This window comes from Mesocricetus auratus, unplaced genomic scaffold (genome assembly GCF_017639785.1).
Source record: "Mesocricetus auratus isolate SY011 unplaced genomic scaffold, BCM_Maur_2.0 Super-Scaffold_100003, whole genome shotgun sequence".
NCBI classification, from domain to species: Eukaryota; Metazoa; Chordata; class Mammalia; order Rodentia; family Cricetidae; genus Mesocricetus; species Mesocricetus auratus.
Genome location: NW_024429188.1, coordinates 78,560,066 through 78,576,911, shown reverse-complemented (window position 1 = coordinate 78,576,911; position 16,846 = coordinate 78,560,066). Strand labels below are relative to the sequence as shown.

The 16,846-nt window shown below is 40.1% G+C and overlaps 1 protein-coding gene across 1 annotated transcript in view; it reads left to right on the top strand.

Moving 5' to 3' along the window:
• Gucy2f (guanylate cyclase 2F, retinal) overlaps positions 1–16,214 on the top strand; it is a 93,140-nt gene extending 76,926 nt beyond the window's left edge. The window contains exons 13-18 of the mRNA XM_013122304.1: positions 451–643; positions 3,962–4,136; positions 6,899–6,997; positions 10,052–10,146; positions 15,944–16,032; positions 16,127–16,214. Of these exons, the coding sequence (XP_012977758.1) occupies positions 451–643; positions 3,962–4,136; positions 6,899–6,997; positions 10,052–10,146; positions 15,944–16,032; positions 16,127–16,214 (739 nt within the window). The remainder of the gene's footprint in view (positions 1–450; positions 644–3,961; positions 4,137–6,898; positions 6,998–10,051; positions 10,147–15,943; positions 16,033–16,126) is intronic.
• Positions 16,215–16,846: the final 632 nt, after the last annotated feature.

The following is a 16,846-nucleotide window of genomic DNA, read 5'->3' as shown; positions in this document are numbered from 1 at the left end:
TAACAACAAACAAAAGACAGGAGCTCTATGAGCTCCTATAGGAAAGAAGCAGACCTGTGTTTCCAGGGGACTTTCTCCCTTATCTGTTGCTAGAATTTCCATTTTCTCCTATCCCAAGTAACATGGTCTTCAAGGAGATCATTGCTAAAAGTAGTCTTGGGAACATTACCCCAAAGAGAGAGAATGAAGTATAAGTCCTGGTAGTTGAAGAAACCCCATGGAGACAGAACACATCTGTCTTTTCATTGTTATATTTCAGCACCTGCTCAGTGCCTAACATATTGGTTGTACACAATATATAGTTGTTAAACAGGTGAGCTCCTTAGCACTTTACCCAAGTGAAACTCTTTCTCATCATTTACCCGATAGTGATTTTTAGAGAAGTTGTTTTTAGTGTGTGGCACATAGGAGGCTGATCTCTTCTTGGGAATAGCTATGTCTGCTTTTCAGATCAGTTGCTGAATCCCTCAAAAAGGGCTGCACAGTTGAACCTGAGGGATTTGACTTGGTCACCTTGTACTTCAGTGACATCGTGGGCTTCACTACCATCTCAGCCATGAGTGAGCCCATTGAAGTAGTGGATCTTCTGAATGATCTGTACACACTTTTTGATGCCATCATTGGTAGTCATGATGTCTACAAGGTATGTTGATTAGCAGACTAATGCTTTGTAGCATGAAACTTTTTACGTGAGATTTATGTTTGTTCCAAAATTGAAGGATTCAGTTTTACAGAATGTTGTCTGTTAGAAATGAAAGTTAAGATAGCACATCACTCCATTGGCCTTCTGTTGGGATGAAGGCCAAGTAGAAGAAGTCTCCAACAAGGAATAGATTGCCAGAATGTTTGCTTTTGAGTTGTTTTCTAGAATTATGACTCAGAAGAAGTTCATTTGGGGAGACCTATTGTAGGTCACTGGATGCGTCTTCACTATGTAGAAAGTATTGTGCTGGGTAATGAAAAGATATTGAAATACTGATGATTATCTCACAATTGGTGGCTGCTACAGAATGGTCTAGGTAAAGTTTATGTTTATATAATACATGCTATGAAAATTTGATCTCCTTAGGTATTGTTTTTATACAAGAAGGAATATAATATTACAACAGAGTACTCTCACAAATGCAACTTTTGGGGGTTAATACAGGCTAACCCAAATTACATCTATTCATCTAAGTTTTGAGGAAGTATTAATTCACCATTTCCCATCCTTCCCAGCTTAGTTCTACTTTTTTCTAAAAATCAAAGGTTTCAGAATATGAGGAGACAACAGATAACTCCTTTCACTCTTGTTGGCACTATGCCTCCTCACTATTAGTCTCTTTGTGTGGTGTATTGTCTCTAGGTAGAAATAGGCAGAAAATGACCAAAAGTCTCATAGTTCTGTAGAGACATTTCTATGCTGCTTGTGACATGGATACTTGTCGTATTGGAGGGAAAAGATGTTTCAGGTAACCCAAAGTTTAGATAACTCATGTCTCAGGATTAATGGAAGAACTGGAGAATGAATAGTTTCATTTGTTGGATCCTTCACGGTAGCCTCGAATGATCCAGCTCTCAAATCACACACCGGGCAGTGTATTTACTTCAGATTAGACAGAGCTAAACTATGCCATCTAAAAAGGGTTCAGAAATCGACATCATACCTGTCAATCAGCAGGAGCTGCAAACCAATCAAGAAAGGCACATGGAAACCACTGTGGAGGAAAAAAATCTATGGAATCAGACTACCTGTCTTAACTTGTTGAACTCAAGAAGCCTGAAAAGAAAAAAAATAAATCACTGAAAGCTAATTCAGTTGAAACTAAAATCAAAGATGATTCAGCATGGGCAGTAACACATCCAGTAGTTTAATCAATCCAGCTGATTCTGCTCAGACAATCACTGGGGTCCTGGGGATGAGACCATTAGCTATTTTGGTACTTCTTGCTGCAATACGGAGTTAGTGGTTTGTTTTTAAGATGGATCAGGGCTGTCTGAATCAAAAAATGGAACCTAAAATTTCAAGCCTGTTTATTAAAAACAACACAGTGCAAAGGAAATAAAAATTGAACCATCAGTGAGTCACCAAACCTGTGTGTATTTTCATTTTCCTTACCTATAAAATTGGAATCACATCCCCTGGAACTTGATAATCTAAAATGGATGTGAGAAACCTATTGCAGAAGTTTTGTGATTTGTTTTCACTTTCGCTTCCGCTTCTTCCATTGCCTCATTTCGACCAGATCCTTCTGTATGCCATTGCTTCCCTTGAAATGTCCTTTGACTGATGCATCCCATAATTCCTCATAGCCATCTACACATGACAGCTCACCCATACCAGGCTTTGGGTTCTCCTAATGTCCTCATCTATATCACTGGGTTTTCTGGGGTAACAACTTATCAAAGCTAAATGGTCAACTACCATGCTCTGATAATGGTCAGCCACTAACTCACTGCACCCAAATACATTTGCATCGAAACCCTTCTTCTGTTAAGTCTGTCATGACTATTTGACAGCAGAAATCTTTACTCTAAATCATACCAATGTTGGGAGACTGAAGGGAGGTGCATTGAAGTAAAAGTCCCATGGGAGCAAATGTCCATTATTATTTAGAAAGTCATTATGTGAGACCTGTTGCTGAATCCTAAACTTCATTTTATGGAACTGAATAATAACCATAGTCTTTAGACTGGCTTCAAGACATACTTTTTGTTGTTGTTGGTGATGATGATAGTGGTAGTGATAGCTTACATTTAATATATGTTAACACCCACCTGCTCAGTTTTAAGTGCTTTGATGCCCATTGTTATTTAGTCCTAAAAATCCTATGAGGTAGGCATTGACATTATCTCATTTTAAAAATGGGGACACTGGGTGGAACAAAGAGGAATTAAGTGACTTGCCCTTGATTGTAAGTGGTGAGTCTGAGATTCTATCCAGGGAAGTATGGCTCCAGAATTTGATTGGTTTTTAGCTATTATCAAACACCTAGTAGGACATCCTGACTGGCACATCCATAGATGTCCTTCCAGTTTGCTTGGGACTTGAATTTTCCTGAAAAACTTCCATATAAGAGTTATCTAAAAGAGTGAGCACACTCTGTGGTGAAGATGAGGAGCAGATTCATCTTTATTTCCTAGTGTCCAGCTCTGGTTCTTTAAAAAATATTAATTAATCTCTGGTTCTTGCAGAATAGTCAAAGGCCAGAAGTATTGCCCCTCAAGGACATAGTAATAATAGGGGAGGAGGAGGTGATTGGTAGGGAAAGACCTAGTTCTCATGCCCAAAAGGTTTGTGAAATTGATTGTCATATTAGCATGACAAACCAGGAGCAAACTCTTCTTGTCCTTCTTTCCCTATACTTCCCCAAGGCTGCCTATTTATCTAAAATTAGCTAGAGAAAGGCTTTCTCTTTGACAGTATCTTGGGTACATTTCCCCTTCATATAGAAATTTCTTGAAGCTTGATATTTTCCTAGAGTCATGCAGCAGCCTTTGAAGAAACTGTACTTACTTCAGAACCTCTGATTATGAGGACTGTGCACCAGTATTTTAATAAATCTCCTTAAATGATTCCGATGTACACTTAGGCCTGTGAATTATACCCTATGCTGCCTTTCTCACTTTACTCTGCAAAGAGGATTCAGGTCTTGCTCAGAGCAGCATGGGAGGCAGGTAAGTGCTTTGCAGTTTCTGTCCCAGTACTTTAAGGATATGGTGGTGGTGTTCCATGCTCAGGATAACTCTGGTGTATCAAACCAGAAACTCCTTCCTATCCCACTAAACACACACACACACACACACACACACACACACACACACACACACACACACACAGAGAGAGAGAGAGAGAGAGAGAGAGAGAGAGAGAGAGAGAGAGAGAGAGAGAGAGAGAGAGAGAGAGAGAGAAAGAGCACTCCTGCGGTGGGTAATACAAAGAGATTACATGTTTGTTAATCCTACTTTTTATAATTCCCAGGTAGAGACTATTGGAGATGCCTACATGGTGGCCTCAGGCCTCCCAAAGAGGAATGGCAGTAGGCATGCTGCTGAGATTGCCAACATGTCCCTGGATATCTTGAGCTCTGTGGGTACCTTTAAGATGCGACACATGCCAGAAGTGCCAGTCCGAATTCGAATAGGCCTGCACTCGGGTAATGGAAGCTAATGAAAGAAAGAGAAACCACTTTCATGTGCCTCTTCGAAGAGGAAAAAGAGCATGTAGATGCCCTATGATTTTGGACAGCTGGATTACCCTGGTGTCCAGCAATGCTTCATTTCTGTCTAGCCAGTTTTCCTTTTTTCCTCCACCTATACCACTGCAGTGGGTAGTAGCCCCTGTTCGACAGCCTACCCTTCTCATTTTGTGACACCTTCTCTATGTTTACTATGCTACAAGATTGCCAAGTATTTGTGATGTTTAGGATAATGTAATAAATTAATCAAAAGCATTTTCCTCCTGGACTCATCCCCTTTCAAATAAATGACTGCAAGCCCCTCCCTTCAATATTTTTCCACTTAACTACTACATATATGCTGGTGATTGTAGACAATTTATTTATCTATTTTACAAACACATTTTAGAACTAAAATATAATTGTATCACTTCCCTTTAATACTCTAGCTCCAGGACAATCTTTTCCCTTAAGCTTTACCTATGTGTTTCAGGCTTCATGATGACATCTCCACCCGAGTGTTTCACTTTGTCCTCAGATTAAAAATGTCTAAAACTGAATTTTTTCTTCCCACAAAATGTCCTTCTTTCCTGAGTTTTATATTTCATTTAGTGTTTCTGCCAATGGCCTGATTATCATCTTAGAAGTCATCCTGTGTTCCTCTCTCCCCTGACCTTCAATATTCAGCCAACTACTAGTTGTTTTATTTTATTTTGTATGTGTTTATGCCACAGTGCTTGTGTGAAGGTCAGAGGACAATTCGCAGTACTTGGTTCTTTCCTTCTATCATGTTGGTTTTGGAACTCAAACTCAGATTGTCAAGCTTGGTGACAAGCCTTTATCTTTTGAGCCATCTCACCAGCCCCAACTGCTAGTTTTTCAACTTTTTGCCATTTTAAACATTTTTCGAGACTGTCTGTGTCTTTTGACAATCACTACACAAGTCCAGGCCATCAGCATCTCCTTCCTGGATCATTCATTTTAACAACATCATTTTGCTTCCATGCTTTTCTCTCTCTATTCATTCTTCCCCAAACCATCAGCATACTGCATGTTGTCTTGTCTGTACTTCTATTAGACTTTAAGCCCTTTGACAGCAGGAACCATATATATATTTTATTCATATTTTTGCATTGAATGTAGCAGCTACTCACTCTTTCTCCAAAGAAAATTCCTCTGCTCTCATTTGTGCTCCATTGTCATGGCTGCAACTTCCTAAGCGTACTTCAGTGTGGGTGGTTCCTCATTATTTCAAATATAACATATTTAAAATTTCAAACTGTCTTTTCTGATGAATGAACACAATCTTAGGGCCCCATGCCAATTTAGTCATGGTTATCAATCAGACAGCCAACAAATGTGTTGGTTCTCTTTTCATAATGTCTGTCTCACTTTGGCTGTTCTCACTTTGGCTGCCTACTTTCCACCATCACCTCATTTCCAATGCCTTCTGTTTGTTTTTCCCACACCAGATGCCTAGTAGCTTTTCTATAGGGTTATCCACCCCCTCTTCAATGCATCCAATACACTGACCAGAGAAGAAAAAAGACCAAAAATATTCTTTATATAATCTTTGCTCAAGATTCTCTAATGGGCCAAGGTCTATTTTGCACAACTCAGTTAACCTAAAATATCTGAAATCCCAGTCACAAACCTTTATGTACCTTTTCCCTGTAACTGAATCCCACTCACCTTCTAAGAGTCTGGGAAAACCTTGCCCACAGGAACCTTGTAACTCCTCATTTTCTAAACTACTCCAGTTCTTCTGCCTGCACGTTTGCTTGGCCTCAGTCACATTGCTTGCTTTTTCCTGCTTGGTAGTCTCTTCTCTTCATTCAGATGTGAATATCTGGTATAATTTAGAACATATTTTATTTATTTTTGATTGCCATAGTGCCTTCCATGTTACCCAAGTAGATGCTACTGAAAAGAAAGAAGTGAATTAAAATGAAAAAAAATTTTTGGTTCTGGTTTGCTCTTATTTACAGCAGAAAGAATCTTTGGAAACAAAACAATGTGTTTAACTCAGGAAACAGCAAATATATAATGCTGAAAAGTTTACATATAGAAAAAGCAAAAATCAGAAAGGTAGGGATGAGAGACTTTCAATAGACCGTTTAGCTCATTTTTATGTCTGCCTGCTGAAGTGTTTTTTTCCCCTCCAGTTATCTTGAACATGTAACACTGCCATAATAGTGTAAGAACAAAAATTCCTGCAAGGACAAATGGGAAATAATTTTGGATTATCTCTACACACTGTTCTTCCACACTCCTACCATAGATAATAGAAAGTCAGTTCTACTTGCTTACACATTTTCTGATTGTCCAAGCAATAATTCTCTTTGTAGACACAGTTGGGATATAGACTTCCAACCCTAAGGCACAAGAAACAGTCACATTTTCCACTTGCAACAAACCGCGTTGAATCCTGAGCTCAGGCTTTTCTGGTTTGATTTTGATGTTTATTTTTTGTTGTTGATAGATATCGGCATTTTGAGTAGAACTGTTGCTAGAATAGAGATATAAATCAGAAAGGTAGTCATTTTTGTAGTGTGGTAATTTTGTTTTCTTGTAGATCAGAGTTCATTATTCAACCATCAGCCTTCCTTTAGATTTCTAGATCCATTTGATGGCAACTCTGGTTCTTCTACAAAGTCACCCCCGCCCTGCTTGCATGTCTCTTCTAGTAGCACTGAGTACATACCTGTTGACTCCAGCCCCATTCTCCTGCTGTTCAATAGGACCTGTTGTTGCTGGAGTGGTGGGCCTCACCATGCCAAGATACTGCTTGTTTGGAGACACTGTGAATACAGCTTCTCGAATGGAATCAACAGGGCTACGTGAGTATCTGTAGATTGAGGCAGTGGAGCCATCTTATGACTGGGAAAGTGATTCTTCAAGGGGGGAAGAAAATGGGATACTCAGTGTTTTAATGTTTTAAAGAAAATGGAAATATAATTCAAGATGCTTGCTGGGGAGGCGGGGGAGGAGGAGAGGGAGAGGGAGCGGGGATTGAATGTGAAGCAAGCTTGTTTATAATTTAAATAAAAAAAAAAGATTTATCACACATTTCTCTGGTCTCTAATAGCAAACCAGTAGGGGGTGATGTTGGACTGAACATGTCCCTGTCTTGTTCTAGAAATAAAGCCGTAGCTAAGTGACACTGAAACAGTCAGTCAGTTTGATTCAAAACAACTTAAAAAAGCCTTTTGGGCAAAAGAAAAAATTGGCCAGCTTGGTAGGTGTGAAGAAGTCATGTAGAGAAAAGAACTAGGTAAGAGACTGACATTTTCAGTTCTCAACTAGTTTGTGAAAGCACCTGAGCCAGCTGCCTCCCAGCTGGCTGCTGCTGGCTGTTGCTCTAGTCCAATTTTTCAACTAGTTAGGACCTCAGGAGTTCCTGGCTTTATCAAATAAGCCCATAGAATTTAGCTAGTTATAATCCTCAGTCTAAGGAGCTTGGAATTCCAAAATAATTAATTCCAACTTGCGTGCACATAAAACCTTCAAAATGGTCATAGTGGCAAAGACTCTACTTCTTCCTTTCTTAGCAACTGTGCAAACGATTCTGCCATCGTGTGTTGTGGACAAGATGTCTTATCAATCTTTTCTTGGTTACTCATTGTCTCTACTGAGGTATGGTCAGCACTACAATTGCCTTTTTATATCATGGTTAAGCAAAGCAAATGCTATTACAAGGAAAACATACATAACAGCATTAAACCCTACATACAGTTTTCATGGATTTTTTTAAGTGAAAGAAATCATTTAAACCATCAACAGCCCTGGCCCTGGCAACTACTAGACAAGACAAGCTGTTCCTCAACTTCAGCAACATACTTAAACGAGCCCCTGATGATTTGGTGGACTGTAGCACAGCAGGTGGTGCCCTGTATGACCCTTCTCTGCATCACTCATGCACAGCTTTGTACAATGGGTCTAGTGGTGCAGCCATGATTAAGAGGCATCATAGAACTTAGAAAGCTTTAGCAAAATAAATTTCCTGGCATCTGGGAAAATCTTTAAAACCCCACAGATATGGCAGAAGCCATGGAAATAGTCATCCAAGAACCACTGTATGAATATGACTTTGCATATGACTTTGCAGTTGAAATGCAACCCAAGATGGAGTAACTGCAATGCAGATTTGGCACAGTGCGTAGGACTGATGTAAGCTCTTAGAAGGCTGAAGTCATATTCTGGTCTGCACCGGGGAAAACTCCACACATTTCACTTTGGAAATAGAGAGCTGAGAGCAAAAATTGAGTTCTGAGATTTAGGTAGCATCTTGTCTAGTCACCAGGCACAAAGAGAAAATGGATGCCCTGAATCATCCACAATAAGGATTTAGTAAGCCCGGGCTTTGCAAGGAAGGCATTGTGTGGGATACAAAGAAGCATGCTCAGGTGATCTCTGTGCTCCTTGAACCTGATTACTGTGCTTTTCTAAAGTCTATGAACCGAATATGGCAGTAAACCCTGCCACTGAGTGAAGGTTTGATAAGAGGTAGCTCCCTACTTTGTGTTTGATGTGACACTAGGGCATGTAACAAGCTTCTTAATAAAAAAAATCAATTTTATCAATATCTCCTTCACATCCAGTTAAATAGACTGGGATTCTTGAATGGGTGTGATTAGGGACTTAAGAGTGGACCTCCTTATCACATAGTTAGACAGTGGTTAGAATCAATGGCCCATAAGCAGGATCACCCTGCTTCAAGACTTCCTGAACATCAGATGCTAGTGGAACGGCACCTAATGGAATGAATACATTCGTCAGGGATGTGGCTTTTAGGAACAGGATAACCTTTTCTGAGCAGAGGTTTTGGATGAATGTGACTCACTGAGAAAGACAAACAATAGTACTGAGCTCTTAAGAAAAAGAAAGTCACTATGAATATACATGATAAAAATTTCTTGTTCTTTTCAGCCAGGCTTTCTTAGTCAGATTGTAAGCAGTCTCTAGATGGACAGCTTCTACGAGTACATATGAGAGCAGATCTTGGACTTTTGCTTAAGACTCAACAAGGTGTCAGGTCATGTAGCAAGAGTTGTCAGGAAGCTGAGCAAGTGGTTGGTCTTCAGTGAAGAATTGCAATTTGGTCCTAAATCATTTTTTTTTAAAGATCTAGTTCCCCAATGTAAAGCTCCTGTCACATGTTGGAATCCAAGATGAGAAAAGAATATATTTATGCACATTTACATCTGGAAGCACTCACTGCCTATGGAGGGGGTGGTTAGTGATGTCTGATGCCCACAAAATATTGATGGACCAAAGTCTTGGGCTATTTCTCATTGATGTTTTAAATATGATAGTACTAAGAGATGACTGTTAAGTGTACTCATTTTGGGAAAAAATCTTTTAATCTAAAGGAGGATTATATAGGTCTGGATAATTTTACATAAATAACAGCTTGTGCAACAAGCTGCTAAAGTTACACTTCTCTCGGAGGAAGTTACAATGTAAGATAGCACAATGGTGGTTCCTGTTTCTCCATCCTTGCTGTTGCATGACCTTTCATTTGAGACAGTGTTTTGGAAGCTGATAGATGCTATTGCTAATGCCTTCTTTTTGCCTGATGAAGTCATCAATCCTCCTCCTTTTATTCAAGTAGGACTAAAGTGCTATATCAATCTATCCATCTCTGTCTGTCTGTCTGTCTGTCTGTCTGTCTGTCTGTCTGCCTGCCTGCCTGCCTATCTATCTATCTATCTATCTATCTATCTATCTATCTATCTATCTATCTATCTATCATCTATCTACCTATCATCTATCTCTGGACTTGTCTGAGAATGTTGCATACTATAAAGTGGGGACATTCATTACATTGTTAATGTCTCATTGATTTTGTCAGTGAGAAAGGAGCAAAAGTGACGCTTCCCCTTCTTTTACAGCATACCGAATTCATGTCAGCCTCAGCACCGTAACAATTCTTCAAACCTTGAGTGAAGGCTATGAAGTAGAGCTTCGTGGAAGAACAGAGCTCAAGGTATTATGACCTTTTGCTTGGGGAACCAAACCACTTGGACACACCTGCGTCTCAAGAGGTCACGGTCTGCTGCAAAAGCTCATTCGGGTGTCTGAAACATGGAGCTGCAAGTTGGGCAGATTCTTGAGTTCAATTTAAGGTTATTTGTGCTTCATTGTTTTTCTTTTTGAAATAGTAACCCTAAATGGGGTGTGAGACAATTGAAAATCTTCTCTGTTTTTTATCAGACTGTAAGTTCTATCTTCCTATCTAAAAAAACTGTCTAGAATTTGGTTTACTAATGACTTATACCATTATTTTGATTGTCTAATTTCCATTTTATTTAGTCTTTGGCACTGTGGAACATAGCCACAGCATTGTTGAATTCAGATTTTCTTTTAGTCCACTCAGTGTCCACCCTTTCTGACTTAGTCCCACCATTGTTTCTCCAAGGCCAGGGGACACTGGGAGGGAGGGGATGGGGAGAGTCTGTTTCTATGAAAGGCAAACATTTAAGAACATTTTTTCTGTCTGTTGAGGTTATTATTTGAATGGGAATTTGGCACTAAGATACTCCAATCTCCCTTTTGGAATTTCCACTTAATTTTCCGCCTCTGATTCTAGTCTTGTGGACACAATTGTAGGAGACTCCAGGAAACTGATCCAGTAATCTAACTTGCTCATTTTCAGAAAAAGAATCAAGACCTAGAAATGTGAAATATTTTGACAGGGTCATATAGTCATTTTCCTGCAGAATCAGGACAAATCTCAATAAGTCAAATTTGTTTCCATGACACCATGGTATATGAAGATGATTTTAAGTGATTATTCATGAAGAAAAGCAAAAGATGGGCAGTAAGACTGGTGCATTTGTTTCTGCCATTGACACGCTTTCCTTGAATGGTGCTGGTGATTTCTATGTAATTCATCTTTAAGAGTTAGAGATTTGAAGGCCTAACTCTGGTTGATCACCTCTTTCTCTACCCATGGTTGTTCAGCTCTTCCAATAGATCTTTAATATCTTCTGGCAGGTGGGATGACTCACTTACAAGGGGACAGAGGCTTTTCATCACTTCTGCAGAGAACTCACATGATGGGGCAGGGTTATTACTTGGGCAGCAAATCGGATCACTAAAGGCTTTTGTGACTCTCCTGTACATTCTGTCATTTCCCAGCAGTGAGGAACGAAGACTGAAGCACTTTCCTCATATTGCTGGGTACAGACATTTCACCTAAAAGGACTGAAGAGCTCTCATTTTTGAAACCGAATAGGAGAAAAATTGGCCCTAGTCCCATTTTTTTCTTTTGCCCTACAGATTCCAGACAGGAACAGTTGCATCTTTAGCAGTTTCAAGTACACAGCTGAGAAATGAGACTTAACTTCCAAGCAGCCTTTTGCAACCCGAACATTCCCATATCCCAGAGAATTTTGGAAGGTGTTGTAGCAAGCATGAGGAAGGACTTTGAAAATGCCTTTCTGGGCCTTGGTTTTATGGTGGCAAGGAACCTCAAGGAAGAGACATTAAGAGTGTGGGGGTTGAGAGTAAAGAGGAAAAAACAGTAGCTGAGGAAAGGAAGGAATATGGAAAGGAAAGAAGAGAAGACACAAAGGAAAGGGAGAATATAAGAGAGGCTTTTTTGTTTATGTTTGTTCTGCCTCCCTCCCACAAGAGGCAGAAATTACACATTGTACAGAAGGAGTTGGGCAAATGAGGTTTCTACTGCACTGGAGACAGATAATGTGTGTCTACTCTGACATACCATATAGCTACTACATTTCAGAATGTCTTAATTCAAGATTTTCACTCCTCATCCACTCTGTTGCTGCAAGCAAAAGTTGCCCTGGTACTTGGGGCAGAAAAAGCACATGTACTGATCAGCCAGCTGTAATTTCAAAGTTGATGGCTACAAACATGGTCTTCTTCCAGCTGACTGACGCTTGAAATCCCTCCAGTAAAGTCTCTTTTCTTGAGCTCCACCTTTGGATCCAGTAACAATGTTCGTCCTTCACTGATGTGATTTTTTTCAATGTGCTTTCCCTTAGTGGAATCCAGGAAGTGGCTTAGATTGGGCAAGAGAATAGGATTTAATAATTACATTGGATGGACATAGTGATTGGGTGTGTATAAAAAGAGAGACAAAAATGAGGAAGCTGAGGTAGCTTGGGAAAGGAATCATTTAGAGATGAGAAGTTTGGTGGATCGGAACAGCACCTCCCATGTCCACTTCACTCCCCTGCTGCAGTATGGCAACAAGTTTACCAATTCCTACCCAGCCAGTTCTGTTTTCCCCCAGTATTTCCCTCCTGGTGGCTTTATAAAACTCTAGGCCATTTTTCTTAGTCCTCCTTCCCTCAGCTGAGTTTACTTAGGTCAGTGTTCTCACAACAAATTTGGAGCTTGTTGCTGAATTTTTGTACATATTGTAGCAAATCAGTTCCATTTCGTAGAGATTTTTTAATATGAACTTGCATTCTGAAAAGACTTCCCTAAACTATTGTTCTCAGCAAATTTATGTTTCCATTTGCTGAGGTAGGTGATTTCATTGCTACAGGTGTGCGCTTTCAGACTTTGTCTCTAATTTCTGGATTTAAGTAGTATTTGGCACTCTGTTATATAAATAATAGCACTGTTTTGTGATTTTTCTTTTCCAATCTCTTTTACTTCTTCTCTTAACACATAACCCCCCAAAAGAATGTCAGGAACCCAGACCCCCCAAAAAACATATAACACACACACACACACACACACACAACACACACTCACTCACACATGCACATGCAGATGAACTAAGAAATGAAGATTTATAAAGATCTGTTCTCTAGTTATTGCATGGCTTCAGGCAAGCTACTGCATCTCTATGTTTCTGTTTATCTATATAGAGGTGTGCTCTTATCTAGGATTACCAGGAAGCTCATTAGTCTCACAACCTTTAAGATCCTAAGAGTTGTCTTTTGGCTTCTAAATATACCCTGTGACTACAATATATTGGATAAACCATGGAGTGTTGAGGGAAAGGCATTGACAATTTGCAGTCTGGTAGACTTGGGTTCAAGTCTGTTATGTTTGCTTATTAATGAGCCATTTAATGTCATGGACCTCAGTGTTCCAATGGATAAAATAAGACTCAAAATAAAAACACCTTCAAGAACTTCTGTAAAGAATAAATAAGACAGGAGATGTCAAAGCAAGATGCTATTATTTGACATGCACACGGTGGGCGGGGGGCGGGAATCCTCTGGAACTTCCTAGGGATTGATATTGGGCCAGAGAATTTGCTTCTGGCTTTGGTTGTTGCCCTACTTGTTTTCTCTCTTTGTCTTCAGAATAGTGGAAGTGGGTATTTAAACAGGGAGCCAGGATTCCAAGAATCTGCTTGGATGAGCTCCAAAACCTCAGGGAACCCCTGGAGTTCCTTTGCATATGCTTTGATTTGGAAACTTGCCTGAGACTATAACATTCCCATCTTCTTTTGAAAGCATTAGTTTGGGCATTCCAGAGTGACCCAGGACCCACCCAAATCTCTTCATAATCTTGGCATTCACAAAGTTTCTCTGGAAATTAACATGTTGTCCTGGTGGCCTGTAGATCTCAAGAGAGAAAGTTAAATATGACGAAGGGTTGGATCCTCGAGTTTGAGTTTTAACAGCATGAACTTTATAAGAATTGAAAGTAGTTGAAAGTTAGGAATTGCAGTTAATGGAACTGTCTGATCATTTAGTAAGCAACTGTTCTGTAAGACATTTCACTGATTAGAGTAATGAAAAGAGAAGTAGACCAATGATACATAATGTTTTAGAAAAGGTGGCCTCGTAGTTGTTTTTTGTTAGCTATTCTGTGACATGCTTAAGGAGAGAACCATATTTTTTTATTCAAGACTGTGGTACAGGAAGGATATAGCAAGTAGAAGAATGAGTGATAGCATATATTCCGGTCTTTATTTTTCCTCTTCAGAAAACAGAGAGGCACAAAAAAATCCTACTAAGTGAAAGTGAGTTAGTTACGTGGTTGTCAGTTAAAGGAACCTAGGTTTTTAGCATTCTTTTTCTACTTGTCTCATGAAGGGTTTGTTTGAACCAAATATTTGCAAACTGCTTGGAGACTATTTAATTATATATGCTAATTTGTATATGTCACATTATTTATTTTTATTTACAAATTATTTTTCATTTTACATACCAACCACAGTTCCCCCTCCCTTCCTCTTTCCTGCCCCCTCCCCAGTCTTCCCTCCCTCACATCCACTCTACAGACCGGGTAAGACCTTCCTTGGAGAGTCAACAAAGTCTGACATACCAAGTTAAGGAAGGACCAACTCCCCTTCCCCCCCATCAAGGCTGAGCAAGGTATCCCACCGTAGAAAATGATCTTCAGAAAGCCAGTTCATACACCTGGTATATATGTCCTGTTGCCACTACCAGCCCCCAAAACAGATCAAGTCACATAACTGTACCACCCACATTCAGAGGGTCTAATTTGGTCCCATGTAGATTTCCCAGCTGTCAGTCCATGGTCCATGAGCTCCCACTAGCTCAGGTCAGCTGTCTCTGTGGCTTTCCCCATGGTGGTCTTGAACCCTCTTGTTCATATGATTCCTCCTCCCTCCTTCCTCCCTTCCACTCAACTGTAAGAGCTCAGTCCAGTGCTTGGCTGTGGGTTACTGCATCTGCTTCCATCAGTTACTGGGCATAGGTTCTATGATGACATGTAGGGTAATCACCAATCTGATTACAGGAGGCCAGTTCAGACACCCTATCCACTATTGCTAGGAGTATTAGCTGGGGTCATCCTATGGGTTCCTGAAAATTATTGTCATTGTTGTTAAGGAAGGAATATATGTGAATTTCTGTCTAAATAAACTTTGTTTCTTATGAAATGGAGGAAATGAGAAAACAGGCAAAAAGTAATTGAAAGGTGGAGAGAGAAGCATACTGAGAGAAAGGTTCACTAAGAGAAAGAATAGCAGGGGGTGATTCAGGGTCATCAGAGAGATAGTCTGGTGGTATCTAGCATGAATTATGATCTTTCTCTTCTAAGATTTTTTTTGAGACTGGATCTCACTGTGTAGCCTTGGCTGTCCTGGAACTCACTCTATATACCAAGCTGGCCTCGAACTCAGAGACCTGCCTGCCTCTGCCTCCCGAGTTCTGGGATTAAAGGTGTGCGCCACCACTGCCTGTCAACCTGTGATTCTTGACAGTCAGCCAACTTGTCTATAAATGGGGGCACCCTTGGGGTCTTACTCTACACAGAGGAATGCCTTATCAGAAAAAAATATGCTGCAGAAATATATACTTCTCACAGCAACCAAGAAACCCTGGGCTTGAAAGCAAAATTGGAAATGACATTTACATTCTCTTCTGGGTTTTTATACAAGTTGTTGGATTGTAGAGTACATGGGGCATGTAGACTCTGCATGCATGTACTCTAGAAGGAAAAGAGAGTAGTTTGTTTAATGCCAAAAGATTGGGGTCAAAATAATAAACAGTACCTTCAGTTGACCATCCAGATGTATGACTGCTTTGAAGTAAAAATTCCACATGTTGCTGAAGATGGGACTGCCTAGTGGTGTGTTCACTGAATTTCTCAATGACGACTCAACTTAATATGGTGTTCACTTTGAATCTGGAGCTTGTCTTGCCTCGGATGCATATGGTGAGGAAGCCATATTAAAAACTAGGTAAAAGGAATGCTGACACTGGGAGAACAGAGACTAATTATTTCTGAGCTGAAATGAATGCTTGTACCCTACTGACCAAAGGATGTTTTTAGGAAAATTGGTTCTTATGTGGTTAAGGTTTTCTATATTTTTCAATAAGGGCAAAGGCACAGAGGAGACTTTCTGGCTTATTGGAAAAAAAGGTTTCACCAAACCTCTTCCTGTACCTCCTCCAGTGGGCAAAGATGGGTAAGTGAATTTCAGACTTAATCACCTGATCAGTTTTTCTATGCCTCAATCTGGCATACTCACTATACCTATTTTGGTATCTCCTGCCCTGCAGACAAGTGGGCCATGGCTTGCAACCAGCAGAGATTGCAGCATTCCAAAGAAAAAAAGCAGAAAGGCAGTTGGTGAGAAACAAGCCATAAGGTAATGAAGTGGGAAAACAGGGTATAAAAACTTGCCAGATTTCTCAAGCTGGGGCTCCTTTTGGTATGTGTGCCAGTCTCAAATCTTATTCTTTTGGCAGAAGGCAGTGTAACTGGTGGACTTCCAAGCTCCACTGAGTTGGGCAAAAAACCTTATTGTGGGGAGGTCTGTTGCAGAGTGAGTTATACTTGACGGCTATTACCTGCGATGGCCTGAGAGTCCTTCGTTTGCTACATTGATCACATGGCTGAATGCTAACAACTATGGCCTTTTAAAACAGTTATCAAGCAAGTGCACGTGTCTCTCCTTGTTGAGCACCTGAGCCGTATGGTTAGTCACTGCAGGTCTGTAGAGATTTACACCTATCTAAGCAATACAGAAATATCCTTGGTTTCATGGGGTACATTGGCATGGCTATATTGAAGGGGACACTTATGTCACTTCCTCTGGAGGTACTGCTTGATCTTTTCCATGAGTGGAATCGCTAAGCAAATAAGATTACCTGTCTATTGGCTTGGAGTCAGCATACGTCTCATTCCCTTTTCCCTGCTAAGATGAGATGGCTTTGTAGAAACACCAGCAAAATAATTATGACCACGTAATTATATCTGAGGAACCTACTGCTTTCTTA